The sequence below is a fragment of the Equus przewalskii genome, chromosome 18, assembly GCF_037783145.1.
Source record: "Equus przewalskii isolate Varuska chromosome 18, EquPr2, whole genome shotgun sequence".
In the NCBI taxonomy this organism is placed as follows: domain Eukaryota; kingdom Metazoa; phylum Chordata; class Mammalia; order Perissodactyla; family Equidae; genus Equus; species Equus przewalskii.
This window is the reverse complement of record NC_091848.1, coordinates 39,758,733-39,782,169: the sequence shown is the minus strand read 5'-3', so window position 1 is coordinate 39,782,169 and position 23,437 is coordinate 39,758,733. Positions and strand designations below refer to the sequence as shown.

The 23,437-nt window shown below is 34.0% G+C and overlaps 1 protein-coding gene across 20 annotated transcripts in view; it reads left to right on the top strand.

Moving 5' to 3' along the window:
* The window catches only part of STXBP5L (syntaxin binding protein 5L), a 350,864-nt gene that overhangs the window by 136,042 nt on the left and 191,385 nt on the right, over positions 1–23,437 (top strand). For all 20 annotated transcript variants that reach the window (XM_070583799.1, XM_070583808.1, XM_070583812.1 and 17 more), the window contains 2 exons: positions 1,588–1,651; positions 21,859–21,942. In XM_070583799.1, the coding sequence (XP_070439900.1) occupies positions 1,588–1,651; positions 21,859–21,942 (148 nt within the window). The remainder of the gene's footprint in view (positions 1–1,587; positions 1,652–21,858; positions 21,943–23,437) is intronic.

Here is a 23,437-nt window from a genome sequence, read left to right as displayed (position 1 = left end):
TAAGAAGTTGTATAGAAGAAAAATATATTTAACTTTGTTTAATTCAGGGTCTCCCAAACTTTTTTGATATGTAACACTCTTTACGTGAAATACCTTTTATATTCACTAGTTTATCACAGAGTACAGTTTGGTATTTGTTGTTCCAATAAAACCCAAGAGACACATGGGATTTTGTGGTTTGTTGGATATTATTAGTTTCCAGAGGATAATTGAAGGACATTGTCCCTTATTGAAGGCATTTATACTGCAATAAAGCACTTCATTTATGTGTAAATGATACATTACATATAAACATGGAAGAATTCCAAAAAGCTCTGTAAACTTTTTATAAAGACCTGTTTAGTTTCTTTTCTTCTTGCATATATTCTGGAATGCAAATAGTAACTCTGATTTCCAATTATTCCAATGATTTACAGTGATTCCCTTCATATCCCCAATTATAATACATATTATTTATTGAGTACTTGCTATGTTTTGGCTTTATATTAAGTGCTATACATATCTTCTAATCCTCAAATTATTCCATAGGGTCAGTTCTACTATCTCTATTTTTAGATGAGAAAATTTAGGATAAAAGCACTTACAGAATATCTAATTAATCTTTATTTATTCCTTTGAGTTACTCTGGGGAGTCAGTATCTGGGGAACCTGCAGTTACTTAATTTGTCACTTTTCTCTGATTCCAAAGAGTTTCTAAAATTTAAATCTTTATTGTTTTCTGCAGAATCTTCAATGGTTTTCATGTGTGCTTAAGAAATAAATTATAACTATGTCAATATAATAAAATTAATTTGACACAATTAGGTCATGGAAGAAAGGACAAGGAATAAAATACATCTATGGTCATAGGTCATATCATGTTTAATCATGGCATAATCATATTCAGCAATGATATAAGTTAAAGTAGGAAATATTTTAGAAAATGCCAGATATCAGAGTAGAATAGATTTAGTCAGATTGACAGAGCACAGGTCTGTTTAACAATTTGCTCTTAGACTCATAATTAACTGTTATTGATTACCCTAGATAACCAGATAAATGAGACATAACCAGTGAACTAGGTTTCCCCAGTTTCTCAGTTTTCTGTAAGCTGGCTATTGCAAGAGAGACAGTTTCTTTGTGAATCAAAGGAACCACTGTACTTTTCTTTAGGAGCAAAATCAGAGATTTTATTCAAAGGAAATTTCAAATCAGGTATGTACTTTGCAATTTGTTTGAAACAGGATTATAGCATCAGCCTTGTGGCCATATAAGTTTTCTTTTGTCTGTGTATGTAAAAGTTCAGTTTCACATTTTCAGAGGACCAGATCTGGCAACAAACATATAAGATAATGAAGAATCCCGTTGTTATGTGGATCTATATTCTTAAACCTGATCTTTAAAAAATCATACCTACTTTAATAGAATTAGTAGGAGAAAGAAAAGTAGTCTTAAAGAAAAACAACCCAAAACTCAAATTAATCTAAGCTAAACCCCAGAATATTGGGAGTGTACTCCAGTATAATCTTAGTTTCTTTGTTTCAGTCTCTAATGATAAAGTGTTTTAATGTTTACTTTTTAATTTACTGTTTTGAATTGATTTAACAGATCCACAAAGACTCATCCAGGTCCAGTTGTACATTTAAGTGATAGCCCAAGAGATGAAGGGAAAGTGAGTATTACAATACCATTATTCTTGCATTTCTTTTCCTCATTCTTGAATAAAGTTGTTTCTTACTATTTATTGCTAACATCTATCACAGTTCACAGCATTCAGCGTAATCTAAAATTAAAATATGTCAAATGAATAAATGAATAAATGAATGAATGAATTATTCACACTAATAATGGTCCCAAATGAAGTCTTTAGTTTCACCTAGAGTTAAAGATATTTAATTCTAGAATCTTGAGGAAGTCATTAACTTAATTTTCAAATATTCTGTGCTTGAACTTAATATATTTATCAGTCATTAATCATTGGTCTCTGCCATTCAGTTTTGGTAATGATAAATGACCAATATTAAATAATCATAAATTAGCCAATCTTGATTTTATAATTAGGTAACAATATAGAAAATATTTTCAGATTACAGAAATAGTCCTTATTCATCTTAATTATTTATAATTTTTCTATGATGATGAGGAAACAAAGTTGATAACATGAAAAGATCTAAAGCATCACTTTCATTATAAACATTGTCTCTTCAAATATATAATTTTGCTAAGTACTGTAGAAAATACTTGAATAAATAATTCCATACAGGTTTGGTTCTTTGTTTATTTTTAAATGATAGAAACTGAATTAGTCTAATAAATATTTAACCTGAAAGGCAACCCTGCCTGATGGTGATAGAAAGAACATTGGATTTCTTCAAATTGATCCAGAAATGCAGTGTAATCAAGTGTCATCAGAATTTACTTATTTTTAGAGAATTCGCAAGCTGATTCTAAAATTCATAAGAAAAAGAAAATGTTTAAGAATAACCAAGACATTTTTAAAAAAAAGTACGTTATGATTTTGGTATAGGGGTACAAGAAGACCAGTAGATCTAAATAGATATTCCAGAAATTGCTCAGGCAATTGAGGGAATATTGTATATTTTAAAGAAGATATTTCAGGACATGTTAAACTATTGAATAAATGATATTGGACAATTGGCTGTTCATTTTGAAAAAAATAGAAAACCTTTACCTCATACCACTCATAGACATAAATTCCAGATGGAGAAAATACATAAACATTAAAATCACAATTCAGAAAGTTTTAGAAGAAACTATAGGAAATGAATTGTAACTGCGAAGTAGAGACATCCTTAGACAAGACATAAAACCTAAAAGCTTCAAGGAATATACCATAACAAGACAATCATGATAATATATAGGCAACAAAGTAGGAGACAATATTTGCTACATATATAGTAGGGAAATACTGAACAAGCCAAATATATAAAGCACTTGTACTAAATCCTCATCTTTCATAATGGGAAATCAATTGTTAATGTCTAATAAATCAAGAAATGGCAATATAAATATATTTAGAAATATGAAAATAAGTTTACTAGAAAAAACGATTATAAGAATTGAAGGTGTGGTTGCCTCTTAACTCAAGAGAGCAAAGTTTGGCAGTGAGGCGGAAACAGCTTTATGAATAATGACTAGGGAAATGCAATATACCATTTTTTATCCATCAGATTGACAAAATATTAAAAATTTAAAATATTAATAATATTAGGTAATGTAAAAGGCATTGAGAAATGGGCATCTAGATACAGCAATAGTAGGTTTATATACCAGTATGGGCAATTTGGCATTATCAACATTTAAAACATGTATTCATTATGACCTGGAAAATCCATTTCAGATATCTATCCTATTTATATGACCAAGGGGCAAAATATTGAAAACACCATAAAGGTCTATTAATAGAAAATTGAATAAATGAATGCTAATAAATTCATACTGTGGAATGCTGTGATGATATGGAAAGTTCTTTAAGCCATGTTTTTGAAAGAAAAGTTGCAGAACATTAAGTGCAGTATAAAACCACTTGAATAATGTATTTATGTTTTTACTTATATATTCAAATACCCAAGAAAAAAAGCCTGAAAAGGATATGTACAAGTCTGGGGAGGATACTGGAGATTGGAATTGGGGAAAATGGTCAAAGCTATTCTTATTTTATTTGTGTTATTCAAATTTTTATGAAAGAATATAATGTGTGTTAATTGCATAATTAAAAATTAGGCATGCAAAATAATTAGGATTACAGTCAGAAGGCTATATGTTTGAATTGTGGCTCTACTACTTATTGGCATTAACCTTGAATAAATCACTTGACTTCTTGTAGATTAGTTTTTCCATCGATAGCCTTTTGTCACATAGAAGATTTTAATTTTAATATTCAAATTTATCAGTCTTTCATTTGATGCCTGCATTTTGTTTCTTATTCAGTAGATCTTTACTTTCCTGAGTGAAAATATAATCCTATTTTTTTCTATTAGTTTTAAGGCTTTCCATTTCACAATTAGATTTTAATCTATATGTAATTTATTTTTTGTTGGCTTGAGATAAGGATATACTTTAATTTTTCCATGTAAATAATTCATTTATTGAATATTCAATTCAGTTTCCACTGATTTATAAAGACATCTCACTCATATGTCAAGTTCCCATATTTGGGTGGGTCTTTTTCTGGGCTTTTTCCTCTGTTGCACTGATGTATTTATCTATTATTGTACCAATAGCACACTTTTTTAGTTATAATAACTTTACAAAATATCTTGATATCTGGTAGGCCCTCCTCCCTGTCCCATCTTGGCTTTTTCTGGCCATTTATTCTACTATATGAAGTTTAATATCAGCTTATCAAGCTCTATGTAAATTCCTGTTGGGATTTTGTTTGAAACTTGGACACATGGATTAATTTACAGAAAATCTACATCAAGATATGAGTGTTCTATCTATAAACTTGATATATTTACTTTGGGTTTCTTTTATGTTTTTCTATATAGCTTTATAACTTTTTTCACAAAAGTTGTACTATCTTTTGTTATCTTAATTCTAAGTACCTTATAGATTTTATTGCTCCAGTGAATTCATTTTCTTAAAATCAGTTTCATAATTGATTGTTAGTGTGTTAAATATTGATTTTTTAATTTTTTTGTATTCAATTACATCACTGAATGTTTTGTTTTTAAGAGCTGTCCTTAGATTATCTAGAATATTCTATGTGTAAAAGCATAGCAAATGTTTGTTTCTTCCTTTTCAATGTTTATAGTTTTTTAAAGATATATTTGTTTTGTTGGATAGGAACCCAGTGCAGTGTTGAACATAAATGGTTTTAACGGAAACTTTTTTTGTTTCCAACCACAAAGGAAATGTTTCTGAGATTTCAACATTAAGTAAGATGTTTGCTGCAGGTCTTTGGTTGATTGCTTTTATGAAGTTTCCACCTGTTTCTAATATTCTAAAAATTTTAAATTATGAGTGGTGTTGAATTTTATTGAATGCTTTTCTACATGTGTCAAGATGTGTTTTGTACCAGTTTCAGCCTATTGATAGTGATGCTATCATTTAGAAATGCCTTGGGGCACTCATCTGGGCCTGAGGGGAGCCCCCACAGATATTTCCCCTTTCAGAGCTAACGTTGTGCCTGGACTGGCCCTTGTGGTTCTTATTTTGATTGCAAGACATACCTCAGTAACAACCATCAGGGAACTTTGAAAAACAAGGCTTATTACTCACAGATCCTGTAAGGTACATGGTATGCCCAGGATCACACAGTGAGGTCATGGGTGGAGAGAGAGAGGGTGCAGACTTTGAGTTCTGCTTTTTTTTCTGGGGTCAAGGGTGGAGTGCCTAGGGTTTCACAGGTTCACTCTTTACTGGTGAATTTCAAAAAAATATAAGACCAGAATTAAAGTGCAGTAAGGGAAAAGCAAATGGTCAAAGGGTCAATTTATCTAGGTCAACGAGAGCCTTCTAAAAAATGGGAACTTCATGGGTATGGCAGCCTGGCTCTTTCTCTAGTCCTGTAGCTGGCAATGTGTTTATTTGAGATAAATGTCTTTGAAGTGGATTCCTCAGCAATCAAAAGCTTAATGTCAGGAACTTACATTACAATCAGAAAAGTTAACTGTCAGAGGCTTACACTATAAAATGATTTTTCTTTAATTTGTTCCTTGGTTGAACTATGATAATAGATTTTCTAATTTTACACATTTTTGCATTTCTGGTATAAATTCAACCTTGAAGGGAAAAGCTTCCATGGAGGCTTGTTGGTAAAGTGAAAGAAGGAACAAATTACTGATATTAAGGTTCCTACTGAAACAAGATAGTATCATAGAATTGGAAAGTAGACCACCCTCTCCTGGTACTATTTACTAAAGAAACTGCACATTAGTCTATCAAATAGGAGAGGGTGTTTTTGAACTGAGAGATGCCTGTACTGGGCATAGTATTCTGTAAATCTCCTTGGATTCTCTCAGCCTTGCTTGTCTCCCAAACTCTTGGCTGCTTGCTTCACCTCATTTTGTCAGGATTAATCAGCTTCATGCAGTACTACTTCCTGAAGTTGACTGGCTATGCCCAGAGTTTCTGGCTCCTCCCTTTAATTCTTGAGAATTATAATGTTCCATACTATAAGGCAGGAGATCTTGCTTCCCTAACAGCTGCCAGAGGGGTCAAATGACAACTCTGAAGTGAGGGGGTGTTAACTTCTCATGAAGAAAACCTTGACCAATATTCGACAAGACACAAGAAATAAATTCTCCCTCCCTTCCTCCCTGTGGTTGGGCTATTCTAATTCACGGTTTTTCCACATAAAGTGTTAAGAGTCATCCTGTAAGGCCAAGCAGATACACCTGCTGAGTGATTAGCTATGTTTCTTCTACTTGTCCCCATGAAACAGTGGTTAGTGTGATGAATCATCTTACTTCTTTGCTTTCCTTCATTTTTCCTTTACTATTGCAGCCCTGAGATTGCACTTTTCGGTGAAATATTAGCACTTAAGCCTTGCCTCAGGCTCTTTTCTACAGAACCCGGGTTAAGACAACAGTTATCAGAATTGTTCTAGATCAGGGATTGGAAATTAAAGCCCATGGGACAAATCTGGCATGCCACCTGTTTTTGTAAAATGGTTTATTGGAACATAGCCATGCTCATCCATTAACATATTGTCTATGGCTGCTTTCTTACTACAAGAGCAAAGCTGAGCAGTTGTGTCGGAGCTATAGCACCTGCAAAGCCTGAAATATTTACTATCTAGACCTTTACATAAAAAGTTTGCTGACCCCTATTCTAGACTATAGACCTTCAGGATAGGATTTTGGAGTGGATTGTCTCCTATCTAAAATCAAAAAACCCATTAAAAGTGCCAGGTGAAGTGGTATTAAATCCTATGCAGACATCACAATTACTTGAACAGGGGCCCGGCTCCGTGGCCGAGTGGTTAAGTTTGCGTGTTCCGCAGCGGTGGCCCAGGGTTCGGATCCTGGGTGCGGACATGGCACTGCTCGTCAGGCCACGTTGAGGCAGCGTCCCACATCCCACAACTAGAAGGACGTGCAACTGAGATATATACAACTTTGTATAGGGGGGGTTTGGGGAGATAAAGCAGAAAAAAAAAAAAAAAGATTGGCCAGAGTTGTTAGCCCAGGTGCCAAAAAAAAAAAACAAAGGAAAACAATTACTTTAACATTCTCCTATGATTAATTGGGATGAGAGGTTGATGGAAAGGTAAAACAATGGGAGATCAAGTACTTGTAGTGGTTAATTGGTAAAGGGCTATGATAATTATAGTGATGATGAAATGAAATAGCTTCCTTTGATGCCACTTGTATTTTCTATTCTGACACAAATTACAAATTTAGTAGTGTAAAACAACACAAATGTATTATCTTACAGTTCTGTAGGCCAGAAATCCAACACAGGTCTCACTGGGCTAAAATCAAGAAATCGTCAGGGTTATATTCCTTTCTGGTAGCTCTAGAAGAAAATCTGTTTTCTTGCATTTAGCAGTTTTCTAGGGTATACATGTTCGTAGGGTTGTAACCCCTTTCCTCCATCTTCAGAGACAACAATGTAGAATCTCTTTGACCTTCCATCTTTGCATCTCTTTCTAACCACAGTTGAGAAAGGTTCTCCACTCTTGAGGACTCATATGATTAGATTGGACCCACCTGGATAATCTAGGATACTCTCCCCATCTGAACAAACCTTAATTACATCTGAAAAGTCTTGTTTTGTCATGTAAGGTAATATATTTACGTGTTCTGAGGATTAAGGCATCTGTAGACATCTTTGAGGGGCCATTATTTTGCCTACCAAACCACTGGAGATTGTGCGAAAATAAAATGATCAACTCAGAACAGTTAATTACTGATTTAAGGAATGCCAGAGGCCCTCTGAGGCAGCTTTAAAGGAACTCTTATCTTCTGCAGCTTTAGGGCAGACTGTGCTAAAGATAGGCCCAGGATCTATTTATAAGGAGACTTAAGTACATAGTTTGATAGGTCTTGTTTGTTAAAGTCAAAGCCCTGATAAGGAAAGAATGTGGCCCTGACACCTGGTATATTAGCTTCCTATGGCTGCCATAGCAAAATTCTACCAAACTAAGTGACTTAAAACAACAGAAATTTATTATTTTACAGTTTGGAGGCCAGAAGTCCAAAATTAGGGTCTTGGACAGGCCATCCTCCCTCTAAAGGCTCTAGGAGAGAATCCTTTCTTGCTTCTTCCAGCTTCTGGTGGCTCCTGATGTTCTTTGATTTGTGGCAGCATAACTTCAATCTCTTCCTCTGTCTTCACATGGCCTTCTTCTCTGTGTCTCTGTATCCTCTCCTCTTTTATAAGGACACCAGTCGTTGGATTTAGGGCCCATCCGAAAGCAAGGATGATTTCATCTCCAAATTCTTAACTAATTACATCTGCAAAGACTTTATATCCAAATAAGGACATGTTCTGAGGTTCTGGTGGACATGAATTTTGGGAGACATTATTCAACCACTATACCTGGAATAAGGAAATTTGTTTAGATAAGCCTGAGAATATTGTAAACCTCACCCCTTCCAATTTCCTTGAATCCTCCTGGCCAGCAGAAGTACCTCTTTCACTGTTTCCAGAGAACAGTTTCCCTTTTCTAGGAGATTGTATAATGACCTCACCTGAGATATTTTTCTTGCCTGATGATGTTTATCCTTATAAGACCAACCTTCAATCTTATTACCTCCAGGCCACAAGAATCACATTTCAGATCTCAGCACAGCCTAACATAGAAGCGTAAGTCTTCCTCCAGGAAGAAACAGACTCTTTATGAAAGAAATAGAATATCCCCCAAAGGATTTTATGACCTTGCTAATACTGTCAGTCACCAAGTGTGTAGAAGTGTTTTTTAAGAGTTTGAACTTGGAGGGGGCTACATAGAGGAGAGTTCATTTACGTGGGAGCACTCAACCACAATTTGAGATTTAATGCTTTGAGAAGGACACCTGGATCTGGTCCTAGTCATTTGCTGGGATGGCTCCTTGAAGCTTGGACTCAACAAAGGATTATGGTAAATAAAGTAGAGATACCAGAGCCTTTTGATATAGTATTAAAGAAGGGATCCGAAGACAGGGAAATGAGAATGTTAAAGTGGATATATTGTATTTGGTCTGGCAACTCATCTCCTGACTGTATTCCCTAGGAGGCTCCTAAGGACACTTCTTCACTTAACCTAATAAGGAATGCTCTGGAAAGATGAGTATCAGCGTATTTGAGAAGTTTGGTAGTGGTTGTCCTTTTTCGGCTTTTGTTGCTAGTAGGAGATGATGACAAGAACCAGGCTCCATAATATCTATGGGGATCAAATATCATGTATTGGTAGAGGCCAGATGGCAATATGTAATCATCTGGCAATGTAAACATAATTACCATAACAAGCAGCAAGGCTGGATGGCAATTCAGAAATCTCTGGTAATAGCTAATATATCATGCTGTTTCTAGGGGCAAAATTATGTGGGCAGATTACTGGGATGTTGTTTGGTTTGCATAATGAGAAAAAAATCAAGAACAGTTTAGCTCTTGACTTGACCACCAAAGTGGGAAAATCACAGTGCCTCATCAGGTTTCCAGATATATCAGCTCACAGATCTAGAATCCATTGATTGAAAGGGTGAGGCCAGTTGCCCCTGAAGAAGGACTTTGAAATGCTCCCATAAGTACTTAGAATAATTATTAGAAGCATCTGTGCTCATTTTCAGGCGTAACTGTTTACTTTTTCAGTACTATTAGCTATAGGGTCAGAGCAGATATTAATACCAAAAGATCCAAAAAGCAATTGTGGTCCTCCAGTTAGAATCATGGTATATGGAACTAGGTAACCAGGTGATAAATGAAGTTTTATCTCAAGTGTATCTTATAGTTGGTCCAATGAGTATGCAGGGACACCTAGTTATTTCACAGCCCAATTGTATAATTTGTACAGATTATGCTTAGAAGCTGCCATAATGCTCATATCAGTTTTCTGACATTGAAATTAGAGCCATTGTCTGGGTTCTGCAAAAAACAAGATAGATTGAGCTTGGTGTTAGTAGACCACTATAAAATTAACCAAATGATAGCCCCAATCACAGCTGCCTTGCTGTTGAAACTTTTACAGGTGCAGATCAACACAACCTATGTCACTTGATAAGCAATTATTGATATAGTGAACTCTTTTTTCTCAATATCCATCAGCAGAGAGGATCAGAAGTCACTTTTATAGAAGGGGAAAGCAGTGTAACCTCACAATCTTTTTTCAGGACTATGTTATTTTTCCTGCTGTCTGTTATAATGTAGTCTGCAGAAATCTTGATTGTCTTGACATTCCTTAGAAAGGATACTAGTTCACTTTCTTTACTATATAATACTGATTGCATTTGGTGAGAAGTGGCAAGTCCCTATATAGTTCATAAGACTCATGTATCAGAGAGTGGGAAGAAAAATCCAACAAAGGTCTAGGACCTTGCCTTATATGTGATGATTTTGAGGGTCTAATTGTCTGGGGCATACAGGGACATGTCCTCTAAGGTAAAGCATAAGCTTTTTTATTTGTCCTTCCTAAAAAAGTGTCATATCACTTGGTGGGCCTTTTTGAATTCGGATAATACTATATCATACCCTTGAAATTACTGTTCCAAATTATTTTTTTAAGTTATCTGAAAGTCTGCTAGTTTTGAGTGGGTCCTAGAGAAAAAAAGGGCTCTTCACTAAGTCCAAGCTGGTTTTCAAGCTACCCTACCACTTGATACCTATAATCTAGTAGGTCTGATAGAATTTAATGTATCTAGTAGATAAGAATGCTCTATTGGAAAGCCCAATATGAGTCACATGAGCTACTCTCCATTTTCAATTCCTGGCATGCTAATAGGCCCTTGTAGAGACTGAACACCTAACCATGGGACACCAAATGGCTATGTAACCTAAGCTGTCTAGCGTCAGTTAGATTATCATATTCATTGAGTCATACGATTCGGTGAGGGAAGTGACGATCCATTTTACATTGGAAGTGGTATATTCAGAAAATCAGCCTTGAGCTTGGCATAAGTAAGTTAGATAAATGGGGATCCCAGAATTTCGTCTGTTGCAGCAATGCCTTTCTCTCGAGCCACATATAAGGACTCATGGGGTGGGAAAAGAATACGTAAAATCAACGATGGAAGAGGACGAAATTCAGGCCTGGTTCACAGGTCAGATGATTGGTTGTCTGATACTATCTGGACACAGCCTACTGCTCAATTACATCCCCCTACTTAGAGGTGACCTTGAGTAACCTGATGAAGAAAAATCCTTACAATGGATAGATCCCCAAGCAATATACTTGATTGTGCATCTCATATGGAGAGTGAAACATAGTAATAAAGTCTAAAAACAAAAATTTCTTTCCACTTGGAAATTTAAAAACTCTTCATTAGACAACATTAGGTAAAATAAAAAATAAAAATTAAAATTGAAGAATAAAAATTAACAGTAATGTAATACTACATATAAGAATCTATGAAATATAATTAAAACAATTATCGTAAAATAATCCATAGCCTTTAATACTCATTTGAGTAAAAACAGAAATTTAAATAAATTTAATATGAAACAAAAAAGCTAAAAAAAGAACAAGAAAATACAGCAAAATGAAGCAGAAGAAATATATAGAAAGCAGAACTTCAGTTAGTTCTCCTGATTTTAAGCTATCTTATAAATTCATCAAAATGCTGGTTCTTTGATTAAAACATAAACAAAATATGGAAACTACTATCTGACCTAATTGAGATAGAGAGGGAGAAAACAAAGTTATGCAAATAATACACAAAACAAGGGGAAGCACACTAAAACTAAAGAAATGTTTAAACATTTAAATTAAATTATTTTATACAACTCTAAGCAGATAGATATAAAAACCTAAGTAAAATGAGTAATTTCCTAGGCAAATAAATTTATCAACATTGACAACAATGGAGACAGAAAGCTTAAGAAAATGAGAAAGTTATTAAATTACTATTCCCATACGTAAGTGCCAGACCCAGATGGTTTTACAGGGAAATTTTACTAAATTTTCAAATAATATATAATCCCAGTGCTACACAAACTATTCTAAAGCAGGGTTTGCCACTATGGCCAGAGAGACAATCTGGTCTGCCTTCCATTATTGTAAATAAAGTTTTTTTGGTCTGAACAGCTTAAAATACTATCTGGCCCTTTAAAGAAAAAGTTTACCAACCCCTGCTCTGAGTATAGTTTTAAAAAAGGAAAATATACAAATTGTTTTTATTTTGTGAGTGACAACTAAACCTGATAAAGGTTGCACTAAAAAGAAAAACATGGAGTTACTGAACTCATTAATATCAGTGGACAAGTCTTAAATAAAATAGCAGACTCCAATAGCATATTTAAAAACAACACATTGTGACAAGTGGTGTTTTATTCCAGGGATGCAACGATGGATACTGTGTACAAATCCATCAGTAGAGTTCATATTGCTAACGTATCAAGGGGAAAAAATTATGATCATCTCCACTGATGCTGAAAATGTCTTTGAGTAAAATGTAACACCCATGGTATTTCCATTTTTGGTAATAGCAGACGATTTTAGATCAGTCCTCCCACTGGGACAACTAGAAAATCTGGACAAAATATTTTTGAAAATCTGTTTGAGGGCACCAGAGAGTGACCAAGGCAATGAAGATTTGTAGGCCCTAGCTCCCAGAGAAAGCAACACAGAGAGGTAAACCAAACTTTTGGCACCACCTTTCCCCTGTAAGCATTTTCCTATTTGAAAAGAATGGCTGAGATATTGAGTAACCACAAGAAAGTTATTGGCTGAGAGACTAAGCAGAGTTTCCTGTGATTTCATAGGGTAGGAGGGTAGTGGGGATAAAAAAGGTGTTCAGGGAAAGCCAAAAATAAAGGTCTCTGGTAATCGTTCCAAGCTTTCCATGTGTCCCCAGAGGAATATGCCCCCCAGATACGGTTGAACTGGAAATATACCTCCCCTCTAAATGACTGGAATCCTTGTTAACGTTATCTGAATCCTTTTTGGGATTAAGTTGATCTGCCTTAGTCTAACTACCTCACAAAAGCAAAGATCAGTCCTTTCTGGAAGAAGGAAACATTACCCAGAGGCTTTATTTGTCTCTAAATTTCTCCTATACTTAGCCTCTATACTTAAAGTAGAAATAATGTGTATACAAGGATCAGAAAGATCAGAATTGACTGGAAACTAATTGACTAGAACAAACAGAAAGTAGAGATAGATCAACAGGAGATTCAAATAGCAGTTATTAAGCATAGACTTTAAAGTAAGTGTGATTGAAATGCTTAATAAGCTAAAAATGATGGAGGTTTCAGCAGAGAAGTGAAAAATAGAGAATAAAATAACATTATAAACAGATGAAGAGAGAATTAGTGACCTGGAAGATAGGTCAGAAGAAAATATCCAGATGAAAGCATGGTGAGGCAAGAGGATAAGGAGCTTTTGGAACATAATGAAAAGGTGTGTATATGTGTAATTGGAGTCCCAGAAGAAGAGAGAGAATGTGACAGCAGCAATATTTGAAGAATGAGTGGATGACAATTTTCCAGAACTGATGACAGATAATCAAAAATCCAAGATACACTACAAACTCAAAACAAACTTAACAAAAAGTAAAGTTCACCTAGGCATATCAAAGACAAAGAGAAAAATCTTAAAAGCAGTCAGAGTACAGAAAGAAAAAAAAAACTGTAAGACTAACAGTAGGCATCTCAACAGAAAAATTGGAAATGAGGACAATTGAATGATAATGTCAAGGTGCTGGGGAAAAAGCAACTGCCTATGCAGAATTTTAAACTCTACAAAAATATCCTTAAAAACATATTATCAAATTATTGCAACTTTAACATAATTTGTAATAATTCGTTAAAAGCAAATCGGCTCTAATGAAAAAGACTAAAGGAATTCTCTCATAAAATAAAGTTGATCCATTATAAAAGAACAGAGATGGAGGAATAAAGAACAACAAACATTGGTAAATCTAAGGGAATAGTTTATAAAAATCATAATGATGACTTCTAGGAGTATAACATGTTGAGGATTAATATACAAGTTAAAAATAGGTCAAAAGTTGGGATGAAGTCCACTGAATTAAAGTTCCAAGGTCCTTATAACTTCTAGAAAGTAATGCAAGTATTAATTTAAATTATAGTTTGATAAGTCATGAAAATATTTTGTATTCTTGTGAATAACACTAAAAGAATAATAGATATATTTATAATGGATAAGTTAATAGAGTAGGATACTGGGATAATAAAAATTAGTAACTCAAAAGAAGACAAAAAAGGAGAAGGTAGCATTAATCAGATGAGATAAATATAAAACAAGTAGGTAGATTTGTTCTAAACTATGTCTGCAGTTACATTAAATATAGACAAATTAATATGCTAAAGGACAGTAATTTTTAGACTGTGTTAAAACAATGATATGCTGTTACAAGAGACACACTTTAAACTTAAGGATATAGAAAAGTTGTGTATAAAAGGGTAGGAAAAGATATAGCATGTAAACCCTAAGCAAAGAAAGCTGATGTAGCTGTACTAATATTAGGCAAAGTAGATATCTTAGTTCAGGCTGCTATCACAAAAATAATGTAGACTGGATGGCTTAAACAAAAAAACGTTTGTTTCTCATAGTTCTAGAGATGGAAAGTTCAAGATCAAGGTGCCCGCAGATTTGGTGTCTGGTGAGGGCCTGGTTTCTAGATGGCCATCTTCTTGTTGTCATACCATGGTAAAAAGGGAAAGAGATCTGTCTGTAGTCTCTTTTATACGGGCGCTAATTCCATTCATGAGGGTTCCACTCTTATGATCTAATCATCTCCCAAAGGCCTCACTTTGTAATACTATCACATTGAGAATTAAGATTTCAATATATGAATTTTAAGAGGACACATACATTTAGTCCATAAAAGTAGACTTAAAGGCAAGAACATTTTCTAAGGGGAACATTTTGTAATAGAAATAGAGTCAATTCAGTAGGAGATGTGATAATCCTAAATTTGTATGTCTGATAACGTAGCTTTATAGTGTATAGGCAGTGCTTGCGTTGCATGGTACCATGTTAACTGAAATGTGCTTATATGAACCATGTTTTTGTTTTGCATGGTTCCTTGGTGTATGTGTGTGTATAATTTGACAATACTAAGAAATATACAGAAGTCCCCCTTATCCACAGCTTTGCTTTCTATCGTTTCAGTTACCCAGTCAACCACAGTCCAAAAATATCAAATGGAAAATTCTAGAAATAAATAATTTCTAAATTTTAAATTGCGTGCTGTTCTGAGTAGCATGATGAAATCTTGTGCCATCCCACCCAGGATGTCCCTTTATCCAGTCTATCTATACTGTGTATGTTACCTGCCTGTTAGTCACTTAGTAGCCATCTTGATTATCAGATTAACTGTTGTGGTATCACAGTACTTCTGTTCAAGTAACCCTTATTTTACTTAATAATGGCCCCAAAGTGCAAGAGTAGTGATGCTGGCAATTTGGATATGCCAAACAGAAGCCATAAAATGCTTCCTTTAAGTGAAAAGGTGAAAGTTCTTGAATTAATAAGGAAAGAAAAAAAATCATATGCTGAGGTTGCTAAGATCTATGGTAACTTTTATTACTGTATAGCGTTATATGTTCTATTTTATTATTAGTTATTATTCTTTGTCTCTTACTGTGTCTAATTTATAAATTAAACTTTATCACAGGTATGTATGTATAGGAAAAAACAGTATATATAGTGTTCAATACTATCCATAGTTTCAGGCATCCACTATGGGTTTTGGAACATATCCCTCTCTGATAAGAGGGAACTAGTGTAAAGTAAATTTGACAGAACTAAAATGAAATATACTCAAATCCACAGTTGTAGTTGGTGATTTTAACATACCTCTCTGAGTCACTGAGAGAATAAGCAAACAAGAAGTGATTAGTGAGGATAAAGAAAATCTTAACATGATTAACAACTTGATTGCTACATATAGTACCTTATACCCAATACCTGCAGACTATACATTATTTTCAAGGGTATGTGGAGTATTTACCAAAAATCTGCACTTGTTGAACCATAAAACACGTTTCAAAAAATTTCAGAAGATTAAAATAATACATAATATATTCTCTAACCACAAGAGAATTTAGCAAGATTGTCAATGAAAGATAAATAAGAAATCTCCCAAATGCTGGTAATTAAGCACACACTTCTGGATAACATATGTCAAAGAAGAAATCAGTATTGAAATTAGAATATATTTTAAATTAAATTACAATAGAAATATGATATGTAGAAACTTGTGGAATGTAACTGAAGCTGTGCTTAGCAGGAAATTTATAGCTTTTGTTGCATTTATTAAACAGTGAAGAAAAACTGGAATTCAATAATCTTCACATAAAGATAGTAAAATAGTGGATTAAACTCAAAGAAAGTAGAATAAAGATAATAAGATGTGATGTTTGATTTTATGTGTTAACATGACTGAGCCATGAGGTGCCCAAATATTTGGTCAAATATTTTTCTGGGTGTTTCTGTGAGGGTGTTTTTGGATGAGATTGACTATAAATCAGTAGACTTCAGTAAAGCAGCTTGCCCTCCCCAGTGTGAGTGGGCCTCATCAAATCAGTCTCCTGAACAGAACAAAAAAGCTGAATCTCCCCTGAGTAAAGAAAATTCCTCCTGCCTGACTGCTTTTGAAATAAGATACCAGCTTTTTCCTGCCTCCAGACTTGACCTTAAACATCACCTCTTCCTGGATCTCAAGCCTGAAGGCCTTAAGATTGCAATTACACCGTTAGTTCTCCTGGTTCTCAGGCCTTTAAACTCACACTGGAGCTGCACAATAGGTTCTCTGGGTTTCCAGCTTGCCAGCTCACCCTGCAGATCTTGGACCCTGTCAGCCTCCAGTTAATCCTGTGAGCCAATTCCTTATAATAAATCTCTTTCTGTCTCTGTGTACATCCTATTGTTTCTGTTTCTCTGGAGATCTCTGACTAATACAAAATATGAAATCAAAAATTAAAAGAAGTAGAAAACAAGAACGTAGTACCTTAGCAAAAACAAAAGTTAATTCTGTGAAAACACTAATAAATCTGATGCATCTCTGGCAAGTCTGATCAAGAATCAAAGAGAGATGGCACAAGGGAACACAACCAATTTGTATTCATCCCAGGAATACAAAGTGGTTTTAACTTTTCAAAATAAATGTAATTTGCATATTAACAGAAATGAGGAGAAATAATGTATGACAATAAAAAGATACATAAGAAGCACTTGATAAAATTTAACTTCTCTTCATGATAAATAAAAATCTCTTGTTACAGTAGGAGAAGAAAGGAACTTCATTGATAGGAACTTTGCTAATTTACCCAAAATTATGAAAATATCCTACTTAATGGTGAGTTAATAAAGATTTTCCTCCTCAATCAGAAATGAGACAGAGATGCCTGCTACACACCTCTTCTATTTAACACTGTCCAGCTGTTGACAATATTAGTTGGTAAAGAAGATAAGAAGGCATTGGAGCTCTCATTTGCAGCTTATGGAAATGGAAACTGGTACAACCACTTTGGAAAACTGCTTGGCAGTATCTATTCAAGTTAAACATACTCTTACCCCATGGATCAGTATCTACCTGACAGAAATGCATATATGTGTTTACCAAAAGACATATACAAGTTTGTTCATAGCAATGTTATTACCACTTATATAATTTCAAAAACAGACAATAGTAACCTTTAGTGTTAGAAGTCAGGATAGTATTTTCCTTTAGAGAAGAGGATGAGGCTATTGACTGGGTAAGGATGTGAAACAGGCTGCTGAGTGTCTGGTATTGTTTTTCTTCTATTTCTGATTTTTCTATTGTATTTCTTGACTTAGGTAGTAGTTTCATGGGTATGTTCACTTCATCATAATTCATTAAAGACACATGTATAATTTATGTACTTTTCTCTATGTATACTTCAATGAAAGTACTTATTAAAAATTAAACACCTGTTCCTGATAAAATAGATTTATAAAAAAATGAATCAATTCCTACTTCTTAACTATATATATGTCAAATACATATAGAATCTTGGATCTTATTTGATGGAGAAACACTAGAGGCATTGCCACTAAAGTCAGGAAGAAAGTAAGAATGCTCACCCTCTCCACTGTTTTTAACGCTATAAGATGCTTTAGTAATGCAGTTAGACAAATACAAACGATTAAAGGTACACAAATTAGGAAGAAGTAAAATAGTCTCTATTTTAGATTATATGATAATATACCTGGAATGCCTAACAAAATCAACATTAAAATGAATACAAACAATAAAAGAACTTAGAAGATAGCATGCTAAAATCCAACTGTAGAGATGATGCACTCTTAGAAAAGGTAATGAGGAGAAGACTCCATATAAAATAGCAACCAAAAATTCAAAATAATTAGCTATAAAATTAACAAGCAGGGGCTGGCCCAGTGGAGCTGTAGTTAAGTTCCCACATTCCACTTCTACAGCCTGGGGTTTGCCGATTTGGATCCCGGTGAGGACCTATGCACCACTTGTTAAACCATGCTGTGGCAGGCGTCCCATGTATAAAGTAGAGGAAGATGGGCACAGATGTTAGTTCGGGGCCAGTCTTCCTCAGGAAAAAAGAGGAGGATTGGCAGCAGATGTTAGCTCAGGGCTAATCTTCCTCAAAAAATAAATAAATAAATAAATAAAAAATAAAAAATAAGAATGGAAACCTATTTAAAAAAAAAAAAATAGAGGGCCGGCCCGTGGCCTAGTGGTTAAGTTCGTGTGCTCAGCTTCAGCAGCCCAGGGTTTCACTTGGTCAGATCCTGGGCGCGGACATCGCACTGTTCATCAAGTCATATTGAGGCGGTGTTCCACATGGCACAACCAGAGGCACTCACAACTAGAATATGCAGCTATGTACTTCGGGGGCTATTGGGGAGAAGAAGAAAAACAAAAAGAAAATAAAAAGATTGGCAACAGATGTTAGCACAGGTGTCAATCTTAGAAAAAAAAATTAACAAGAAAATCTCTTTATGGAAAACTTTCAAACTTCCTGAAAGATGTAAAAGTGTGCTTGAATAAATGAAAGATATCCTTTGCTGTTAGATAAGATGACTCATTATTTTTTCTTCTATTTCTTGAAGTTTAGTCTGTTTTTTCTTGACTTTCTAAAGTCAAATGCTTATACTGGTAGAAAATTTAAAATTTTTCTTCTTTTCATTTGTATTCTGAAACTATAAATTTTCCTCTTGATGAAGATTCATCTGTGTCCCACAAGTTTCAACTTGAAACTTTTGATCAGTTCTATTTCATACTTTTCATTACGATTTCTTCTTTGACTACAATTACTTGCAAATATATTTTTTAGCTGATGGTCTAGTGGTTTACATTGGTGCTCTCACAGCCTTGACCAGGGTTCATTTCCTGGTCAGGGAGCCACATCACCTCATCTGTCTGTCACTTGTTATACTGTGGCAGCTGTGTGTTGCTGAAAGATATGCCATTAGTATTTCAAATATCGGCAGGGTCACTCGTGGTGGACAGGTTTCAGTGGGGCTTCCAGACTAAGACAGATTAGGAGGAAGGGCCTGGCCACCTGCTTGTGAAAAAATTGGCCATGAAAACCCAATGAATAGCAGCAGAGCATTGGAAGGTGAGCTCGTACAAAAAAGACAGGACAGGGTTCCACTCTGTTGTACACAGGGTCACTAGGAGTCAGAATCTATTTGATGGCACTAACAACAACAAAAAATATTTTCTAGTTTCCAAAATATTTTTGTTAATGATGTCTAATTTCATTTCAGGCCTATTAAAGAACATAGTGTCTATGATTTTGATTCCTTAGTATTTAATAATTTAGCAGATATTTATCAGATACCTATTTTCTTCAAATACTGTTTCATGTCCTGATGATATGTAGTGAAGTCATCCTACTTCTTTGCCTTTATGGTACTTACATTCTATTGTGAGATATATATATTTTAAATTACTTATGTATATAAACATATAATCATATAAAATATAATTATACAAAATTAGATGTATAATATGTATTTGTGGCTTGGGTGACGTTCGTGTTTTGATGTGATCAGATATGATTACAGAGTGTTCTTGTTTTTATCTTGATTCATCGTGGTCACAGAGTGACCTTGTCTGATGTCTCCTGGATGTCAGAGGCTGCTTTTCTCTTTCTCAATTCTCTAAGTGATTCTAATGTCTTTTCATATTTCCTATATCATAATATTGTATAGTTATCTCAATAATCTATGACATTTTGAGGTTCAATATTTATATTTTGTGATTACTGAGGCTATTGCTAGTAATATTTTATAAACAAAATGACTTCTATATTTCAGTAGTTTACTATGAAAAATATAATATCATTTTAGAATATTATTTCACTACACCTTGTGGCTCAAATTTTGAAAGGTCATGTTGTTCATTTTCTTGCTTAAGTTGTATTTTCCAAACTTTTTAGACTTACAAATCTTTCCATACACACCATAGGAATTGGTTTTATAGTTCATTATTATATCTGGTATGTAAAAAGAGTTCATTTGAAGTTAAAACACATCTTAATACAGTATATATGACTTTATAAATTTTAGTTTAGGAAATATTCTTTAAGTTCACACTTAAGTTTGACTTTTTAAATTTAGCAAGTCATTATGCCATTTAATTTAGTATGTAAATAAGCTCATTTTTAAAGTCGATTTTAAAATTTATTGCCTGTGGTTTAATAATAAAACATTTAAATATATGTTACATTTTCAAAAATAAGTGTATACATTGCTTTCTTGATATTTGGGATTTTGTTTGTTTTCTGTTAAAACTACTAGTTGGTTTATTTTTGTTATTTATTGTGTTCAGTTATAAAATGTTGAAATAAGTGATTAGGTCTCAGGAGGTTGGAGTAGTTTATAATAACCACTATATTTTCTGTTTTTACCACTGCTTTTTGGAATTACTGAAACATCTTTGTGCACTGTATAAAAGTTTTCATCACAGAAATACTACTAATGGATTTCAAGGAAATCATCTTAAGGCAAATTCATGGGAAATATTATCACTATTGGAACATTGGCCTATTTTTATTCTTCATGTTCTTTTTAACCAATGATAGATTAAATTTAAAATAAAACTACAAATGATAACTCAGAGTTGTATTATAGTAAAAGTCATCAGCACAGCTTCAGTGTTTAGCTGAAGGAGTCTTGAATATGATCATCTAATAATCATCTATTCTCAAATACTTCTATTTTAAAATAAAGAACATGTATTTTGTTAATTGTCTTATTTATTGATTTATAAATAAATAGCAACCATTTTTAATGATGTGAATCTCTAGAATATCTTTGTGAACTTCTGAGCGTTCATAAATCACCGGTTTAAAATATTGACATGAGTCAAAGAGAAAATAGGATTTGATATAAAGAAATTTGAAGCCAAATTTATGGCCACATTTTTCATGTGCGTAGACCTGAATTGTGTATACATTGTTTATTGAACTTGTCCTTTTTATCCTTTATTTCATTTTCATTTTCTATCCCATTTTTATTTTTTCCAATTTTTAATTTATTTTTATGTTATGTCATATATATTTACATGTTTCCTCAATTTCTTTTTGGAATAAGGCAGATTTCATTGGTAAATGTGTTAAGTAGAGTTTGTCAATTTTTTTAAATGTAGGTAACCTATATTCAAATTCAGGAAAAATTGGTATTCTAAATATAGTTGTAGTATTTAGTGTGATTTTACTTTATTGTGTTAACATTAAACTTCATTTGGAGCAAGTTAAAATTAATGTTAGAATTACAAAAATGATTGTTCTAATGTTTTCCAGCTGCTAATAGGTTATGAAAATGGTACAGTAGTATTCTGGGACTTGAAATCCAAAAGAGCAGAACTGAGAGTTTATTATGATGAGGTAAGTGATTTCTACTGAAATATTTGAAAGGAGTATTGTGACTTCTTGCCTGTTTTCTGCTTTTAAGCTTTGTATGTCAACAATGGTTTTATCATTGGAAAACTGCCTGATTCTGAACTAATGCCTCACGCTGCCTTTTGGTATTTCACAACTTCCAATTCTGGGTTGTTCTCCTCCCTGGGAATTCTACCTTGACTGCTATTTTGGGCCCCTTTTGGCATCTTATATACGTTCGTGACTGGAGCTTATTACCTATCCTTTTCCTTCCTTTAGGCTCCATACTTACGTCTTACCTCATTGTCCTTAAGGTCTCTAAAGACACTATTCACAGCTTCCTTAGAAAATTCTTTTTCTGTAGCAGAAAGTTTAAGTAGTCAGTTTGAAAGGCCTTATCTTCTAATACTTGCTTCTTAGAATAAAGATTTCCTGTATAGTTATACTTAATAAGACTCAGTAAGATCTTGAAGTTTTATTGTACATAGTTGAGACTTGATCAGTTTTTCATTTACAGAACACAATGAACTCCTATTTATCAAGGAATAGTCTCTGAATTGATTCTTCAGTTGTTCAAAGATTGATTCTAGGCCATTAATTATTCCTCCTTCAGAAAAGGCTTATGTGAACACAGTAAGGCTGGGGGCAAAAGAGGAGAAAGGTGAATTACTTTTTTTTTTTTTAAAGATTTTATTTTTCCTTTTTCTCCCCAAAGTCCCCCGGTACATAGTTGTGTATTGTTAGATGTGGGTCCTTCCAGTTGAGGCATGTGTGATGCCGCCTCAGCATGGCCTCATGAGCGGTGCCATGTCTGCACCCAGGATTTGAACCAGGGAGACCCTGGGCCACTGAAGCGGAGCGCACAAACTTAATCACTCAGCCACGGAGCCGGCCCCGTGGATTACTTTTTGTAGCTGTGGAAATAAAGGTGATTCTCTATGCTCTCAATTAAATTTTAAAAATGGTAGAGTAGAGAGAGAGAGGAGGTAAAATAATCACTGTTTGCTTTCACCCATGCTTTTATGGAAAGAGTGCTGAGGAATTTAAGGCAACACAGATAAATAGAAAAAGAAATTAAAAAGACAAACAAAAACATTTCTTTTAAAACACTTCGTTTGTGTGCTCCCCCCATCTTCTCATAACAGTTAATTTTTTATGTTTTGATGCTTAAAGATATAAGCCTTCAGCTATCTCATACCACTCCCCACCCCCTGCCCCAATTCATTTCTTATTGGTTCTGGCAAACTAATATTTTATGGTATCTACAAGATAGTTGTCCTAGTGACAGAGTTCAGAAGTAGATATTATAGCAGCTTGGTAATTTGGTCATGATCGATGAAAAATACTCTGGCAAGTGATGTCATACAATTATACTCTTTATGATCAACTTCCAGGGCATCTTGAGTCATAAGGAAAGAAGGTCCTAGGCAGCTAAGCTAGGATTTTCCTTTTGTTAAATACACAAAATACAAAGATGAAGATGGAGATTGCTTCCTCTCTA